Source organism: Cavia porcellus, unplaced genomic scaffold, assembly GCF_034190915.1.
Source record: "Cavia porcellus strain 051 isolate PalLab524CR breed Dunkin Hartley unplaced genomic scaffold, mCavPor4.1 scaffold_9, whole genome shotgun sequence".
In the NCBI taxonomy this organism is placed as follows: Eukaryota; Metazoa; Chordata; class Mammalia; order Rodentia; family Caviidae; genus Cavia; species Cavia porcellus.
The window spans coordinates 39,905,999-39,924,148 of NW_026947492.1; the positions used below are offsets into that span (position 1 = coordinate 39,905,999).

Sequence of the window (18,150 nt, forward strand, 5' to 3'; positions counted from 1 at the left end):
TTATAAAAATCTCACTTTTTAATATTTATTTTAAAATGTTTAAAATTCATATAATTGAAAACATATATGAGCAAAATAAAAGCTATCATAAAACACAAAAGAACTAGCAAAAGAACTACCATTGTCAGTATTTGCAATATGAAACCTCCTGGTTATATAGTGTCAGGGGAATATTTCATTTCTAAAGGGATACTGTTTTACAGAGTTTAGTTAGGACGCAACTATCTTAGTTAAATTTACTTTGTAATCTACAAAACTCTGGCTGGTATAGCAGCCTCAGTGATTGCTGCTACATTTTTTTTGCTTCATTTTTGTTGATTATTATGTGACACCACACTAAATTAAGGAAAGTATAAGAGTTATATTAAGAGAGAATGCACTGACCTAGGCATGGTGGTGCATGCCTGTAATCCCAATATTCAAGAGGCTGAGGCAGGAGGATTGCTGCAAGTTTGAGGCCAACCTGGGTTACAGAGTGAGTTCAAGGTCAGCCTGAACTGCATAGTGAAACCCTATCTTAAAGTGAGAGAGAGACAGACAGAGAGATAGAGACAGACTAAGAGACAGAGAGAGAGAAAAAGAGAGAGAACTGAAAATGCCATAATTTGGGGCTGGACTGTATTTCAGTGGTAGACTACTTTCCTAACATTGATGAGGCCCTCTCTGGATTGAATTTCCAGAAACATCAAAAGAAGGAGAGGAGGAAAAGGAGAGAGAAGTGAAGAGATGGAGAGGGGAATGGGGGCTGTGAATGTTAGTGTGTTCCCCTGAATAGAATGCTGGAGCACAAGGAGAACACAAAGTGGTTATAGGTTTGTGCTAGGGGTAAGCATGAAACTTCTTAGAGAACTAAAACCCTTCAGAGCTTCAGATCTATTAGGTAGCTTAATGATTAGCGGTTTTCCACTTCTCTTATGCTAATTCACATTGTATTTTTATGAATATTTTGCATTAACAATAGTAATGATAACTTAGGGGTTTCTTTCTTATGTGGTATTTCTTGGTATTAATGAAACAAAAAAATAGACATTAAGTATATAGCATAGTAACTGGTATATAGGCACTATGTGATGTATATAGGTATATAAAATATTGCTTTCACTACTATCATTTAAAATTTTTATTTGATAGTTCTTTGCTTTGATAACTACAGAATTAAGATATCTTTAACAATGGATCTTTCATTAATTTCCCTAGATTTTGATGATGACATGATTATAACATCTGATGTCTCTCGATACATTGAAGATCCTGGTTTTGGATATGAAGACTTTGCCAGACGAGGAGAAGAGCATTTGCCAACATTTCGTGCTCAGGTATAAGATGTCCTTAGTTCAGAGAAACTAGAGAATTCTGTCCGTTTAACTGTTCACTGTCAAAATGTAAATAAATTGACTTCTAAAGAAATTGATAGGACTTGTAAGTCTGTTTATTTATCCTAGTTTGCAGTCTTAACTTGTTAACCCAATAATTATTTTAGCATTTTATCCCTAAAAACAAAATAGAATTGCTGTCTGCTTTATTTAGTCTTGCATTATTATAAATTAGTTACATCATGAGCATCCCAGTTTTTGCGGGAGCAGAGAGAAAATCAAATGATACAGTCACAAGCATAATAAGACATTTTATAATAAGGTTACAGGCTTTTAAGAACTACTGTCCCACTCGCAGAAAGTGTAGCTGCAGTAGTGATGTGAGATCTAAAGAGGGCATATGTCTGATTTGAACACGCTTTCATTCCTATGTCAAGTGATCACCTAAATGTCCATGTCACTAAGTTTAGTGACATAGGAGTATTCCAAGATTTTCTGGTGCCTTTTCAGATAAGGGTGTGTGGTGTGTAACAGAACCTGACTATAGAAGGTGGCTGTATGTTATTGTTAGCCTGCCCAATCCCTGGGCCCTGTGAAGAATCATCCCCATACTCCAATTACAGACTGATGTGAAAAGTTCTTGATAAAGGCTAGCAAAGCTGGAAGCCTAGAACTAAATTACAGATATTCTCACTGACTTGTTTCAGTAGTTTTATTTAATAAAAATGGTTCAAATGGAAAATGTTCATTTTGTAATTGAATACATTTTCTTTCCTTTAGGACTACACCTGGGAAAATCATGGGTTCTCCCTGGTGAACAGGCTGTATTCTGACATTGGACATCTTCTTGATGAGAAGTTTCGGATGGTCTACAACCTCACCTATAACACTATGGCAACCCATGAGGATGTTGACACAACCACGCTGCGCAGAGCTTTATTTAACTATGTTCACTGTATGTTTGGAATCAGGTATGCCTGGTGTGCAAACAACTGTACACATTTCTAAGTGAAAATTCTAACATGAGTCTTAGTATATCCCATTTAGGAGTATTTGATTCTGGGAGAAAATGTTACGTGTGTACTTCTGATTTTAAAAATTAATTTCATTTTATAGAGAAGCACTTTCTTCATTGTGAATCTTAATAATGATGCACATATAAATACAATAGTAAGAATTTACTAAGGTGAAAAGCATACGTAATCACTGGAAATAGAATAGAATTAGACGAAATTTGGAAAGTCTTCCTAGAAGAATATCATTAATTTTTTTAAAGTGTTCTTTTTTTAGATCATTGTAATAAATCCTGGTTTGTTTGTTTTGGTTTTAAAACTTTTTGAAGGAGTGGTAGTTATAGCAAGCAAAACTAGACTCTGTTCTTGTGAAGATCTCATAAGCTCACATCATAAGAGTACTGAAACGTATCCGTCAGTATAAATTAATGGCTGCTAAATTTAGAAAATTAGCATTAAGAGGAAGAGGACAGCATCAATGAGGCAGTGAAATTGATCTAATCAAGAAAGCTCTTTTAGGAGATGTGCCTTTTTGAGCTGGGTATTAGAAGCTTTTTATAGGGACAGATTTGCAAAAACAAATTTTGCACTTATAAATGCATTCAACTTGACTATAAACTGTATCCTTTCTTATATGCTATCAGAAAATCTTTATACAATAAATTAGAATTCAGTTTGTTGAGCAAGTATTCTCTGCAATTTTAACTAAAGAAGCCCAGAATTTCCTGATCAATCAACTAGTGATGTAACATTCTATTTAAGAAAAACAGCTTCTAAAAACTTTACAATCAAAATTATCTGAAATCCTTAAGTTTGCACCTTTGGATTTTGGAGCATTTCAGTTTTCAAAATTTCAAATTAAGGATATTTCACTGATGGAGTCTATGCATGTATTCCAAAATCTGAAAACTTGAGAGTCTGAGAAACACTTCTGGTCCTAGACTTTTTATGGTATAAAATAACTATGCCATGTGCCCACGGAATATCCTGAACAATAAATTATGAGAGAATCATTGCATTTTAAAATATATACATATATTATAGCTATTCCCTTAAAAATAAACACTGGTGAAATTTAAGTGTCCTCTGCCACCTTCCGGTATTTGCCCAAATGTCAGACTTTCATGCTCATCCTATTTAAAATTAGATGTTTTCTCCTCCTAGACTGCGGATCCATTTTCTCTGCATAGCACTTACTCTCCATGTGCATACTACATATTTATCTTTTTAATTCATCTCTTTATATTCTAATGGAATTTAAGCTGTAAAAAACCAGGGGTCAATTTTTTTCCTTTACCAGTGTATCCCAATGCCTACAATAATGCATAAAGAAATAAATACTTATTAAATGACTTTAATGAACTTTTGATATGGAATTAATAAAAAATAAACAACTCTTGGTATAAATCTAGCAATTTAAAGCTTTGATTTTGTCATACTAAAATTTTTGTCACTGTACTCATAGGTATGATGACTATGATTATGGAGAAGTTAATCAATTACTTGAACGAAGCCTGAAGGTTTACATTAAGACAGTGACCTGCTATCCTGAAAGAACTACCAAGCGCATGTATGATAGTTACTGGCGTCAGTTCAAACATTCAGAAAAGGTAAGTTTCATAGCCCTGCGTTATACTATAGACCCATATTAAGTGTATTCAATATTGTTAGGAAAAATGATGCCTGACAGTATTAATAAATTGATGCCATTGAAATTGAAGTGGTATAATTCTCTGAGTTTTTAAAAAGATTTTTAGCTTAGATTTATTTACTATTAACTAAATTTTGCTTATGTGCTTTGTCCAACATAGTGTGTAAGTAAGTTTTAGGATCAACCCTTGAAGGGTTGGATCTAAATACTGATATCTTTAAAGTCATTGGGAAATTATCCTATCATTCTATTCTTAAAAATAATACCTACTGAGAAATTGTGATAGATGTAATTGTATCTTGGCCCAAAAGGCATATCCATATAGAGATTCTTACAGAAATAACACTAGCTAGCCACCAGAGTTAATCTATTGGAACAACAGTTTTTTAATCCCAATTTAATAATTTAGTATTAAGTTAAAGGATCTTCACCAACATCATAGTGCAAGAGTTGGCTTTAAATCCTACTCCTTTTAACCATAAGTTCAAGAATCTTCTTTAAGCCAATTTCTAAGCTTGAGAATTAAAAAAAAAATCTTTCTAGGTCCTTACATTTACTAAAGGTATATAGCCTTGGAAAAAACATTATGACCTTGGTAACATACTTTTTAAAGTCTTCCAGAAAATGCCTAGCTTAACTCCAGCATCTCTTCTTGATGAATCTTTATGCCCCATTTACATGTTTGCAATTTTTCTTCTTTTCTAGGCTCTAATTCCTTTTTATTTAACATTAGGATACAAGGAATGATGAAAGTATACAGTGAATGTTTAAATTTTTAGAATTACATTAAAAGATACATTGCCCTTACTCCCCCTCATCTCAGATATATGTGTCCCATCATTTTTGAGGCAGTGCTCAAGGTGCTCTTTAATCAGTGTCTTTAGGGTGTGTCAGAACATATGGTAAGTGATGCTGCCTTCCAGTAGACAGACTCATAACAAAAGCTGGTGTTTCTTCACACACCTATTCACTAGATCATGTGAATTCTGGATTTTCCTCAAAATCAAAATGGCCATGAAAGGTAAATCTTTTGAATTGATTCAGGACATTGAAGCAGCCATGACTGTTTAACTAAGGACAATCTCAAAAGAGGACTACATTCAAAACAAAGGAGACTGATGGTGTCTTTCACTGTAATAAATGTTTTTGAATTTAAGTTTTCACCAAATTCTTCAATCATACCTTGTATATCCAACAATATATTTAACTGACAGAAAGATATCAAAATAAATATTTCTTTGTAGTAATTTTGAAAACTTTATGTATTTACTTTCACTGCCAGTTGAGAAGTATCCCTAGAAGTACTATTCACACTTTCATTTAAAAGACTTTAAAGAAGCCATGCATAGCTAACTAAGATCACATACTACCTACAAACTACACTAAGCATCAAATTTTCACTGTAATATTTTTCAAGTAAACACAAGGAAATTTTTCAAAAGCTTTCTATGTAATAAATATAGGCTGTTACAAAAAAAAAGGTAGGGTTGATTTTTAGCCAGGTAATACTTTAATTGGAAGGAAGCATAATTTGTAAGAAAACAACTTATAAAAGTTATTTTTATAATCTAAATGGTTGATTGGGTTTGCATAATGTATAATCTAAAAAGACTGTGGGAATATTTTAGATATTATGGGTTGTTTTTACTGCTTACAGAGCCATATTTTACAAATGCACTTTTGAATAATCCATTATGTATGTGCATAAGTGTGCCCAGGCATGCATGTTTATATATTGCCATGTACAAATAAAATTCTTTGTTAAGTCTAATATATGAAAAACTTAAACATTTTTCATATGTTTTCATAATTTCGTTACAATCTGATAATATTTTCACTCTCTAGGTTCATGTCAATCTACTTTTAATGGAAGCAAGGATGCAAGCTGAACTACTTTATGCTCTTCGTGCCATAACTCGGCATTTGACCTGAAGTGTCACCCAGGGACAGTGTCATATATGTGTAAAGACTTTTTCACTTTCAATTTACATCAGAAGCTGTTTGTGATATAGCATCAAAATTATTCACTTCTCTAGTGTCAGAGTTTAGCTGTTTTGTTTTTGTTTTTGTTTTTCCTTCTGGCTGTAATGTGCAATGATGTGTTTTATTTTTTCTTGATGCTTAACATTACTAACAATTGCAAAAATAATACTGAGGAGCACTACTTTGCGTTGTTTATAGTTGGATTTTTGGACACCGATCATAAATCATGAACATGGTTGTTAATGCTTGACTTCAGTGTTTTGGGGTTTGTGTATATGTGTATTTTTTCTTTACTTTTTTTTTTTTTTAAAAAATAAGGAAAAGCGCTTACAATCTGCTCACGCAGTTGTTCTTCAGATGTTGGAATTCAGCAAAGAATGACCTCCTTTGGCCATTCTGTAATCTTCACGTTGTGTCCTAAATCTGGTAGAGGAAAAGCATGCGCTGTTGAACCAAGCTGCTCACTGGACACAGTGTTGTGTCCCTAGGAAAATTATTTGTCAGGCACTGTGTGTTTTCTTACTTGTAGTTTTTTTTTTTTAAACTGCTATTGGCAATAACATGAAATGTGATACAGCCATTGTCCATAATTTAATGTGAACTTAATCATGATGAATTCTATAGCATGCTACTGAAATACCAAATTCAGCTATTTTCTTTCTCTCTTACAACAGAGGTTTCGGTTTTCTGTATTAGATGTGTATATGAAAAGCAGAATTATGCACAATCCTTTCTGTCACTGACAGCGATCCTCAGTTACCTGAAATAATCAGTGCTCACAGTGCTGCTCACCCTTGACCCAATCGGCACATAGAAACCTGTACCCACACAAGACTGACCAAAAATTTTCTTTGCACATTTTTCTTTTCTCATAGGTTTTTCTATATTACAATAAGCAAAGGATGGTTAATAGTTCTATATTTTTTTTTCTGTTAGGCTTTTAGAAATTGTTTTTCATTATTTTCTTCTTATAATAGTTAAACAGTTTGTAATTCAAAGGTAAAAATTGTGTTTCTATGCATTAATGTGATGGAACAACAAAAGAGTGCAATATGTTCTAAAAAATACTCAACTAAACTTTTCCCCTATCGTATCACTGCAGAAGTGTCCTTTAAAACAGAGCCATAAAGAAATTTTATTCAAATTTCTTTATTGCACTAGGCTTTTTTTCTGTTTTACCTTACTAGGACTAAACAATGTTCTTTTTATAATGCCAAAGCATTCCCTTCACAAAAAATCTCTTTGGACAACTGGTTTAAAAAGGTATCAAGTCATAGGGGAGGAATAAGTGGCCAAAATGTCACATTTTTGCATTGGTCTATGTTGTTTGATTAGACTATCTTCAGAGAGCACAACATTATGTGTTTATAGCTTTAATTTGTATTATGTTAGTGAACCAGTGAAGTGCCTAAAGAGATGCTTACAACTATCCAGTAGGACACAACTGCACTGCTTAAATACATTTTGATTAATTAAAGGTGACTTGAATTTTACACATATATGGTAATTTTTAAAAGCATATCCATTTTGCCATAGTAAATAACATCATTAAAATTTTCCATTATAGTTGCCACAGAAATTTCATTTTAGACTTATGTTATAGGACTTACTTTTTTTCTCTCGTGAAATAATCATGGGCTAGTGTTATGCTAAATCATCTTTTCCCTTCTATTTATCATCTGTCTCTAGTACAATATATTAGGTTGCTTTCCTTTAGATTTTGTTCCAGATAGGAAAACAAAAATGACTGTAAACCTATTAATGTAAGCTAGTTCTGTGTTTTTGGATTTGAGGATCTTGTTTGAAATCTTCCATGAGGAAAAAAAAAATGAGTAATATTTTTCAGGACAGGGTGGTTTATTTAAAGAGATGATTCAAAGAACTCATGTCAGATCTCTTGTGTTTTGTTTATTGCATATACCCTATGTTGATTTTTTTCAGTACCACATTGTACAGATAAATATTAATTACAAGGAAAGTATTGAAGAGAATGATAGAACACTGATAACAACATAAAAGTCCATTTAATTTCTCTAACTTTAGGACTTTCATGATGAGGGTGTCTTTTATTCTTGCATTTTTATTAGAATCTTTTAAATCAATAGTCTATCATTTTGTGCAGGTGAACTGTATTACAGAATGAAAAAGAAATGACTTTTATGTATTGAATCCGAGGGAAAATTCTCACAGAACACCATATGAGCTTTAGACCAAAAGGGGAAACAAGGTATAAGTAACTAAAATGGCCACTTTTTGTTCTTTTATTTTTCCCCCTGAAATGTAAGCAGTTAGTTTGAGTTTTGTAGATAATTAGTGCCTTTAATAGATATCTTTCCTAGTAAAATTTTTTTTTTGCTCAACATTGATCCATCTCTTTAGTAATCAGGAAATGAAGTTGGCTTGGAACTAAAAGCAAAATAAAACAATGCAAGTACAAGCTTCAGTAAACCAGCCTGACTTCTAAAGGTGCTTATGCACCAGATGAAAGGCAGCAGCATTGTTCCAGGCTATGAATCCCTTTTGACAATGAGTTTGTTATCAACTCTCCCTATCCAGTGCAAACTTGAAATTATGATGCGGTTTGCCAGGGTGGTATTTTTTTCCAGAGTATTGAATTTATTAGGTAGTAATTTATAGTGTAGCTTTTTATATTAAAATGTGATATTTTTTAAAAAAGATACCTGGTTCAATTGGTATAATAATGTGATTATATGCTAATCACCTTGGGCTCACATTGTGCCAAACTTAAATGTGCAAGTATACATAAAAAAAGCACATGCGAATGTGAACTCTTTAATTCCTTGCTTATTGTGTTAAAATTACTCTTAATAATTCACTGAAATATATGCTTGAATAATGTGTATTTACTTTGAAATTTCAAGTTTTCCAGCTTTGATGATACTTCTTCATTTCTCAGATCACTGTAAGAAATATCAAAATAACCTCCCGTGTGAAAGTCAATCTATTCTTTAACCCACTTGACTACAGCCAGTGCCTCACTGAACCCCTCAGGTTAGGCTTCCTCAGGTGGACTTGTGAGAATTAGGGGAAAGAGGCTCTGGAGAAAAACTCCTTCATCCTTTGTTTTTCTTTTTTTAAACTAGGTACATAGTCTCAGTCTCAGGAAGAATTCGTCTCACTTGGGGTACTCTTTAAATAAAAGATGACTAACATGGAATCTGGGGGTATGGCTCTGGCCTTATATCATAGTTTAAACCCAGTAATGGCAGAGCAACATAGTGCTGTTTTTAGAATAGAAAACCAAATGTAAGGTTTATATAAAAATCACATAAAACTTGAACCAGAGCCCTATTTTGTGTTATAATGTCTCCTAAAGATTTTTAATACTTCTGAAGTTTAATTAATATTATTTCTGAGCAACTCTTTCTTGCCTGAGTTCAATTTTTTTTTTTGTTTTTATTCTTTTTTTTTAAATTAGGAATCGAACTCAGGACCTTGCACTTGCCAAGCAGGTGCTTGTGCCACTGAGCTATAACCCCGGCCCCTGACTCAAAAGTTTTTAACCTGAAATTTTAGGCTTTTGTCCCACAGAAAAATTTATTTATGAGCAATTAATATAAATAAAATATTTCACCACCTTTAGGATAGATGCATACATGATAGATTTTTTTAATTAAAAAAATTCATCAGGGGAAAAAAGCAAATTTCAGTGCATGCTGTAAAGAGGTTTGCACTGTGATAGTAAAATGAGGGGGTTGGTTTTGGTTTTGGTTTGATTTTTTGCCTATGATGTGTTTTATAGATAGTTCTAAGTCATTTCTGGAAAGCAAGACCTTAAATGTTCCTTTTTATCTAATAAATGGTCTTGCATGGAGTTAAAAGTATGCAACAATGATGCTGTAAAACTAATATTTATTTTCTTAGCACCATTCAATACTAAACTGAAAGATACATGGCTCCTCTGTTTAGACTGGGCTTTACATTATATAATTTGTATAATCAGAATCTATTCTAGGTGGCCATCATTCTAAACTGTGTTTCCCTATTATATCTCTGTGGAGACTGAGAATCCAATTAAGTAGTCTTTCCTCAAAGAAGTACTGTAATATGAATGTATTTATCTCAGTCAACAAAGCTTACATGACCACTGTATGTGGAGCTTATTCGATGCTGATTTGGCTTAGTTAGCAGTATCTGCTCAGGTGAGACGTGGAACAAATACAGCTGGGGGTGAGGCAGATTGCAGAGGTAGAAGTATACGTCAGGATAGCCCTGGGAGGAAGGAAACGTTTCCAAAAACTGTAGGAAACATAACAGTGAGATGGTGGCTTTCCTCAGCATCATCCACCTAATATACAGGAAGCTCCTGCATTTAGTCCTCTCTTTCCTGCCTGCTTTCTCTTCCTCCAAGTGCCTCAACCTGGACACCTTCACTTACCTTCCCTTCCCTCAGCCGGTCTTGGTCTGAACACCTTTCAAGATCCAAACCAAGCATCACCAGCCACCTGCTGATAGTCACCAGCACTTACTTTTCTGAGTTACGTTTTCTCCATTCGTGAAGATTATGGCTGTTACAACTCCCTCTACATCCCTCACCTGTCCATCCATCTGTCTCCTGACTTTTGACTGGCTTATTCCCCTTGCTGCCCTTCCGTCCTGTCCACCCTATCCCACGTTATGCACATCAGTTTAATCTTGTCCACCCCACACTGTTTACCCTTTTCCCAACTGCCAAAATACCGTGTTCTCCTCTACCTCATCCCCAAAGAGCCTATAAATTCAGAGTATCCAGCCTTTTCATGGGTTCACTCTCTCTTCAGTAATACTACTTCCATATTTTAAATAAATCATAGAAGATTTTGCCTTCTATCAAAGTAGGAATCTTTATATTTATACATGATACAGAAATTGAACTATTTCTACCATGCAGAATTTAGCATTTAGCAGGATTGTAAAGTGATTAAATTGCCATCCATAACCTGGATCTATATTAGATAATGAATATTGGTGTTAGTCCAAGTTATTTGAATGTAAAGTTAAAATTCTCCAGCAGTCCAGATTGACCTGTAGCCCTTTAGTGGAACAGGAAATTTCTGGCATATAAATGGAGTGCTGTTTCAGTTATTTGTTTTATTGGTGGCATTTGGGCCATGAAACACATTTCTTGTAAGAGGACATTGATAACAGTGTTTAGATGGTCTGACCAGATTACAGAAGACCATTAAAAATACCACAAAACTGGGTACATAAGGGTTTGACTAGGCTTTCTAGGGTTAGACTAAACTTCTAACCCCCATCCCTACCCCATTCTCATGGAGGCAAGTGTCTTCTATGGGATGAAAAGAGAATGCATTGATTTTATAGTCTGTTCCCCTCGCTGCTCTTCAGAGATGTCCAGATAGTATCATTAAAGACAAAAATGCAAATTCTTCCTCTCCAGCCTATGTGTAACTCAGCATTGTTTGAGATTAAACGGCCTCTGGTTTCTAACATGGGGCACATGAACTATAGGTGATTTTCTGACTAGAAGGTGAACCACCCTGAATAAGAGTATAGATTAATATGAATTCTGGTGGTATTTGCATGTTTCTCATCTTAGTCATGAATAGCCCAACCTGACCACAGTGTCTACTAAATCCCTTTAAAGGTCCAAAAGTGAACCCAGCTGCTTACTTAAGAAATAAGACTTGGAGACTGAAAGTTTTATTCGGTCATGTATCATGAAGTGTTTACTCTGGCTTTAACCTAATTATGACTGTGCTACCATGAAGTACAGAAAAAGAAAAAATATAGGGGAAAGAAGAGAGTATCTGGTTCTTTTGAATGCTTATAAAAATCTTTGAAAGAATACAGTGCATACTATCATATGGCCTTTAAAACAAATGCCCCATTTTATATTTCATAGGACATCATCAAACATGAATAAGTCTAAATATGATAAATATAATTTTTGGTATGAAAATTTTTGCTAAAACAATCTATTTTCTTGTACCCCTCAAGTTACCCTCTTAAAAATGAATATATAATTTCTATAGAAAGAATATTAAAGACGGAAAAAGAATCTTCAGTCTTTAGTGTTAAACTATCATTTACAGATTCTGACTAAGCATATACATTATGACACAGAATTAAACTAATTATATATCTTTCTTACATTAACCAGTCTTTCAAATTTTCAACTGGCTCCCCTAAGTCTGATAAGGAAGGATCAAGAGGTAGGATAAGGAAATGTATCAGTGGGGTGGCCAAGAATTTTCCTTTGGAAAGCTGAGAGGTTGGTTTCTTCTTTTCTAATCTCTATTTCTTTTAAATACAAGAAGAGTTAAACGGTACCCTTGTTCACCAAGGAAATTGATCCCAACTCTGTATCTAGTACAAATTTTTCTTTGTTTTCATATATCTTCTCTGGAGAGAAAGTACAATTTTTTCTTTCTTCTTTCTCTTTACATTTAACTCTTTAGCCCAAAATAAAATAGATACTGAAAATAAACCACATGCAGATAAACAAGAACCCTGTCTGGTCACCTTGGAATATGTGACCTTGTCTCTTGGATTAGCTCCTTCAAACCTGAAAATTACTTTCCTGGCCATGGAAGAACTGGATGTATCCTTCAACTTATGAAATAGGATTTGAACTTGAAAACTTTTTTTTAAATCCTGATTTTGCAGGGCAGCTACATAATGAATGTATATATTAAGACTTTGTAGCTGAATTGCACATGAAATCAGATTGCCAACTTCTTGATTTTCAATTTTAGACATCATTTAATCCTTATTTGTGAGCGATATATGTAGCATGCTGTGAAATGTCTATTATAGTTCTTTACTTCATCAGTATTAATACAGAATTATCCTTTGCGTTCCTTGGTACTTTTTATTCAATGTAATCAGAAGCTGTGATGTTTTGCCTTTGTAGTCCTGTGCTTTGTTACTGTAATTTTTTTTGTTTTTTTACGAAGCACGTGACTTTGGACTAATGTAAGGCGGATGACGTGATCTTAAGACTGCTCTATATATCAGTCTCTTACTCTATAAGGTTTTAAATTAGAATAAGCTTTATCAAATAGATCATTGATGCAATTTAGAATTCACACAAGTTCAGCATCAAATGGCAGTCTTATCTTTATAGTTTCAATTCTAAAAATAGCAAACTTCATAAACAGCCACTTTAAACTTGTTCTGGCAAACCAGACCCTGCTGTAGATATAGTGTAAGGTAGTTAACCATATAAGCCTTTTCAGCTCTTAAGGCCCTCCACATGAGTCAGCAGTTAAGGAGATTATAGAACCACGAAAGCTTTCTGTATGTATAACTAGGTTTTATTTTTCTTATGTTGCTGATTTTACAATTCTGACTAAAGCTGACCTGAGTGGATCAGCTTATGTGTAATATTCTAGTGCTTTAATGCCTTTTTTTTTTTTTGGAGGGATGGGTAATATTATTTGAAGAGATGCAGAAGGAACTGTTAGTGAGTCAAGATACACACATTTGAAATAAAGAAATTGTGTATTAACATGTTAACAATTCATAACTGCACTTTTTATGACATTTTGAAAATCTATTTATAGGTACAGAACAATGGGTTTTGTTAAACTGTATCACATTTATACTTGCAGAAATTTATTTCATTGTTATTAGTAGGAATTTTATTGGTTCAATAAAATTGGCAAAACTGAACTCTCATCTTCTTGCCTAATTTCTATCTATATTGAAGTAGTATTCTTACCTAGGTTTGTATCTGCTTGACTACTAAGACTTGAATTCAGAAAGACATCAGAATTGTAACACTGTCATTATTTTTCCAATTTTTTCCTCACACTTTTCTTATGACATTTCTTATAATGACTCAGTGTTGCATTAGTGAAATATTGCAAAAGTGTAAATTGTTCAAAATGTGTAATTGTTCTTACCTTTTAAAATACGTGTAGAGTACCAACATGAGCCACAACCACACACCTGCTTTTCCACAGAGAACAAAAGCAAAGATGTAGAGCTGTATGTTGAGGCAGGTGACTACGAGAGAACACGAATTCAATGATAGAATATAGAAGCCTTTAAAATCTAGGTCTCTGGATTTTAAAAGCTGGAAGCCTTTTAAAGGCTTCAGTGTCTTAATCACTTTCTTCCTTGCTGGGACAAATGCCTGAAAGCTTCAAATTAAAGGAGTGGAGTTTTATCTTGGCTCACACTTTGTAGAGGTTTCAGACCATAGTTGGCTGGCTCCAAGGCAAGGCTGCATGGTAGAGGAGCATGGAAGCTGAGAGAGTTGCATGTCTGCTGGAAAGCAGAGTCAGGGAGAAGCCTGGAAGTGAGACGTCACCTTCTAGTGACTGAGGTGTTCCTTGCAGGCCCCACCCTCATGGAAAGCTATAATGTTCCTTTTAATCACATTCCAAAGATTCCTATTATCACAAGAGGCTTTAAGGGGACACCTAGATATAAACCCTAACAACAGGATAGCAAGAGAAACTATCACATCACTTGAGTACCTGCCTCCTGTCCTAGAAAAGGAGGAGTCTCCACTTCCTAGAAGCAAAGGTGAAAGAATTCCAGCAAACTCCATCCATCAGAAAGTTTCATGGCCCTTGTAGGCTTACAGCCTAAGTAGATAAGAGACCTGAAATTTGTGAAGTATTCTGAGTTGGAAAAGGAATCCATTTCTCAGTGAACCTCCAAAGTACTGTAATTGGGAGCCATCTTGAAAGGGGACCTGTTATCTGAGAGTGTTTTGGGGATCAGAAGTCTGCATATTCCACTGCTGTCAAGTGAGTAGTTGCCTTGGTGAAGGAACTAACACAAATCCACTGAGTGCTATTGATAAGAGCCAATGTTGCAACAGAGAAGGGAGTTCTGGGCACTACCCTTAATGGAGATCAGGGATGCTACCCCCTGACACTGGGACCAGGAATGTGGCCAGTCCATGTGGTTTCAAGGGGGATCCAGGACGGAGGACAGTTGCCTGCATGGCTCCCACCATCCTGCCAGTGCTGCACACAGGTGCCTGTGACTAACAAGGCAAAGAAAAAACTCTATTCATCCAGTACTTCTCTCCTGTACACAGAAAAGTACTGGGGCCATGCCAGCAACTCCCCTGTGGCTGTAGGCTGTCACTCTGCCCCAGGACATAGAACTTAAATTGGCCCAAACAGAAACTGTCCGACAGCATTCCACTCTCACTTGCTCCTGTGGAAACCTCAGCTTGAGAGGAATTTTGCCTGGCTCCAGCCTTGACGTGCTCTTGCTCAATCCCTGGCAGGAATGGTAACTGACAATCGAGTGAAGCCAAGGCCATTGTCCCTACCTGGGGACACACAGAAAGTTCAGAGATTCCAGTGCCGTTTGCATGCCCATCACTCCTTCAGCACCTCTGCAGATGAATTTTGCCTGGCTCTGGCCACAAAGCGCTCAATGCTTGGTAGACACTACATATCAAACACAAATGCTCCATACAGTGATGGAGAAGGTAACAAAGTAGAGAGACAGCCTACAGAACAAGAGAAATGCCTGCTTTAGACTGACGCCCCACAGCCATCACTGAACAGCCTCTTAAATCAGGTACAGGGAACGAAGTATAAGAGGTCAAGGTTAAAGGCTCTGGCAAATACTGTGAGGTCTAGCATCAGGCAAAGCCTTAAAGGCCTCTATTTCAGTTTCCTGGTGCTATTAAGGTACTTCTAGCTGCCCCAGGCCATGACTACACAACTTTCCCAAAATAACATGCCCCTTCTGGTCTGAAAATGACTGGATTCTAACTAATTCCTTCCACTGGGTATCTTCTATATAAAACAGGATTCTGTAAATGGAACACTTTCTGCTCAGAGCTGGCGGTGTCCCCTAAAAGATTCAAAAGGTGATAGAATGTTCCCATACTCTAAAGAGAAATGATGGCTCATGTATTCAGGAATTGCAAAGTAGCAATCCCAAGCCTGACTCGTGAACTTTACCTCAGTTCTACTCTAGGCTACAATACAGTTAAGATTAAACAGAAAAAAGGAAGATTTCTTTATAAATAGCTGTGCTTCAAGTTCCAATTTCCTTTAAGGAGATAATTCTGAAGAATTTATGCATATTTTGTGGAGCATAAGGGACACCAAAGACTGATGTCTAATTCAATTCTAAAATAAGCATATAAGCCAAACAGACTGACTCTTGCTGCCCATGCTGGCAGGCCAGCAAATACAACTGCCCTTCCAACATTTTCCATAGCGGGATGGGTGAGCTCTCTGTAGGTCAAGAGAAGCCTTGGAAGGTAACCAGGCTGGAGCTTTCCTGGAACAACACAGCCCAAGCCTGGATCTTCCATGCCAGAGTGAAGTAACCCCCTGAGACACACACACACACACACACACACACACACACACACACACACACACACAAGCCAGACGCTGGGGAATAATAAAGAGATCAGCCAAAGAATAATCTCCAAGTCAGCCAACTGTATGGTCTGGGTCACGCAAGGCTTTATTGTTCATGCAAAAACGTTGACTTTTAAGCATAATGGAAGCTGTGGCAGGGTTTTTAACTCTATGTGGATAGGGGCTTCCAAAGGTGTAATAATAGCAACATGGTAGCATTTATATTACAGGGTCACTCTGGCGGGACTCTGGAGAATGGAGTGGGACAGAGCAGAAATAGGAAGATATAAGGCAGTCAGGTGAGTGGAGGAAATGAGAGCTAGCATGGGGACTGCAGGGATGATAACAGATGGCTCTGAGAGATGGATAAGAGGTAAATAAACATCTACAAACCTGAGTCAGTGACTTAGGGAGAGTGAAGACGGTGAGGAAGAGTCAGGATGGCTCCTGGGTTTCTGGCTTGCCCACACTGCTGACTGATGGAACCACCTACACAGAGAGCATAGCAAAGGGCCGAGTTCATGCACATTACTCCAGGAGATGGGACTTTGAGATACCTTGAAGACATGCAGACAGTAACGGTAAAGAGGCTTGTTCAAGTTTTATACATGATTGAGATGGCTTAGAAAAAGATATGAAGGTGACCTAAGAGCCAGACTTGAGGGACTCCAATAGTTAAAGCTGAGGAAAAGAAAAACTCCTCAGTGCCAATAAAGTAATAGGAAAGAGACGCCTGTAATACCGAGAAAAATCCACACGCCACACCTGTTTTCAATTGGCAAAAAATAGATGTGGTCCCTGCTCATACGTAGCTTACAGTCAAGAAGACAGGGTGGAGGGTGGAAGACTAAACAAAAAAACCCACAAATGATGTAGCTATGAATTGGAATAAAAGAAAAGACAAGGAATAAGAATAAATGGGGACAGGTGGGAGGCTGGCTGCCCCAGGGGAACTCCCCTGGGATCTGTGGTTGTTTCAAAACTCTGGCTTTTAAGATACCAGTTCACAATAAAGAGGGAAGTTTCCAAGACTGTCACTGGTCTACTTCCCCACTGGGGCCTGAGTTTTTCTCACTTACTTTTCAGGTGATGCTAGGGATGCAGTGACACTGTCTTTGACAACTGTCTCCCAAAGTAAGGGGGACAGTTACATAGGGCCAATCTAATACAAAAAAATTTCAGCTGTGCATGTGTGCGTGTGTGTGTGTGTGTGTGTGTGTGTGTGTGTGTGTGTGTGAAAGTATCATAGGTCTGGGTCCAGCTGGTATCTAAGGGTTGAGCCTGCAAACCCTTGTCTGTGTCTGACCCCTAAGGAAACTAAGCCCATGGTTAAAGGAAAGTGACTTGGAGAGTATCACGTATCTCTCAGCTGGGCCAAGAGACTCCAGAGCAACGAATGGGGGGTTGCCATAGTGATTTTTGTGCTAGGATGCCAGGCTGTCATATGGCCACACTTCAGAGGTCTAACTCTTGGGGATGTAGCCCAAGAGTTCCTACCCAAATCGCCTAAAATGCACCTCAACCTAAGCTTTGGTGTCTATTTACCCAAGTTCCACATCAGACTACTTTATTAGATTCTTGGATTTCATTTTCTGAAAACTAAACTGTACAGTATAGTAATCCTTTTCCAGTTCCACTTAACTGGGCACAAGGGAAGTAAACCTTAAGCATTCCAAGAAAGTACAGAGTCCAGAAGAACTCAGGCTTTGCAGGGAGACAGACCTAAGTTCAAATTCCAGCTCTCCCATCTGCTGGCTCTCCCACCTATCAACCAGTTCAGTGACATTTGTCAAATTAAAAAGCCTGTTTGTTTGTTTTGCCTTCCTTCATCATTTTAGGGATCATGGAAACTAATGAATGACTTAATGACCTAT

The 18,150-nt window shown here is 36.3% G+C and overlaps 1 protein-coding gene across 2 annotated transcripts in view; it reads left to right on the forward strand.

Moving 5' to 3' along the window:
• Sesn3 (sestrin 3) overlaps positions 1–13,598 on the forward strand; it is a 66,576-nt gene extending 52,978 nt beyond the window's left edge. For both annotated transcript variants that reach the window (XM_063256210.1, XM_063256211.1), the window contains exons 7-10: positions 1,198–1,316; positions 2,094–2,284; positions 3,792–3,936; positions 5,823–13,598. In XM_063256210.1, coding sequence (XP_063112280.1) covers positions 1,198–1,316; positions 2,094–2,284; positions 3,792–3,936; positions 5,823–5,909 — 542 coding nt within the window. In that variant the 3' untranslated portion in view covers positions 5,910–13,598. The remainder of the gene's footprint in view (positions 1–1,197; positions 1,317–2,093; positions 2,285–3,791; positions 3,937–5,822) is intronic.
• The last annotated feature ends 4,552 nt before the right edge of the window (positions 13,599–18,150 follow it).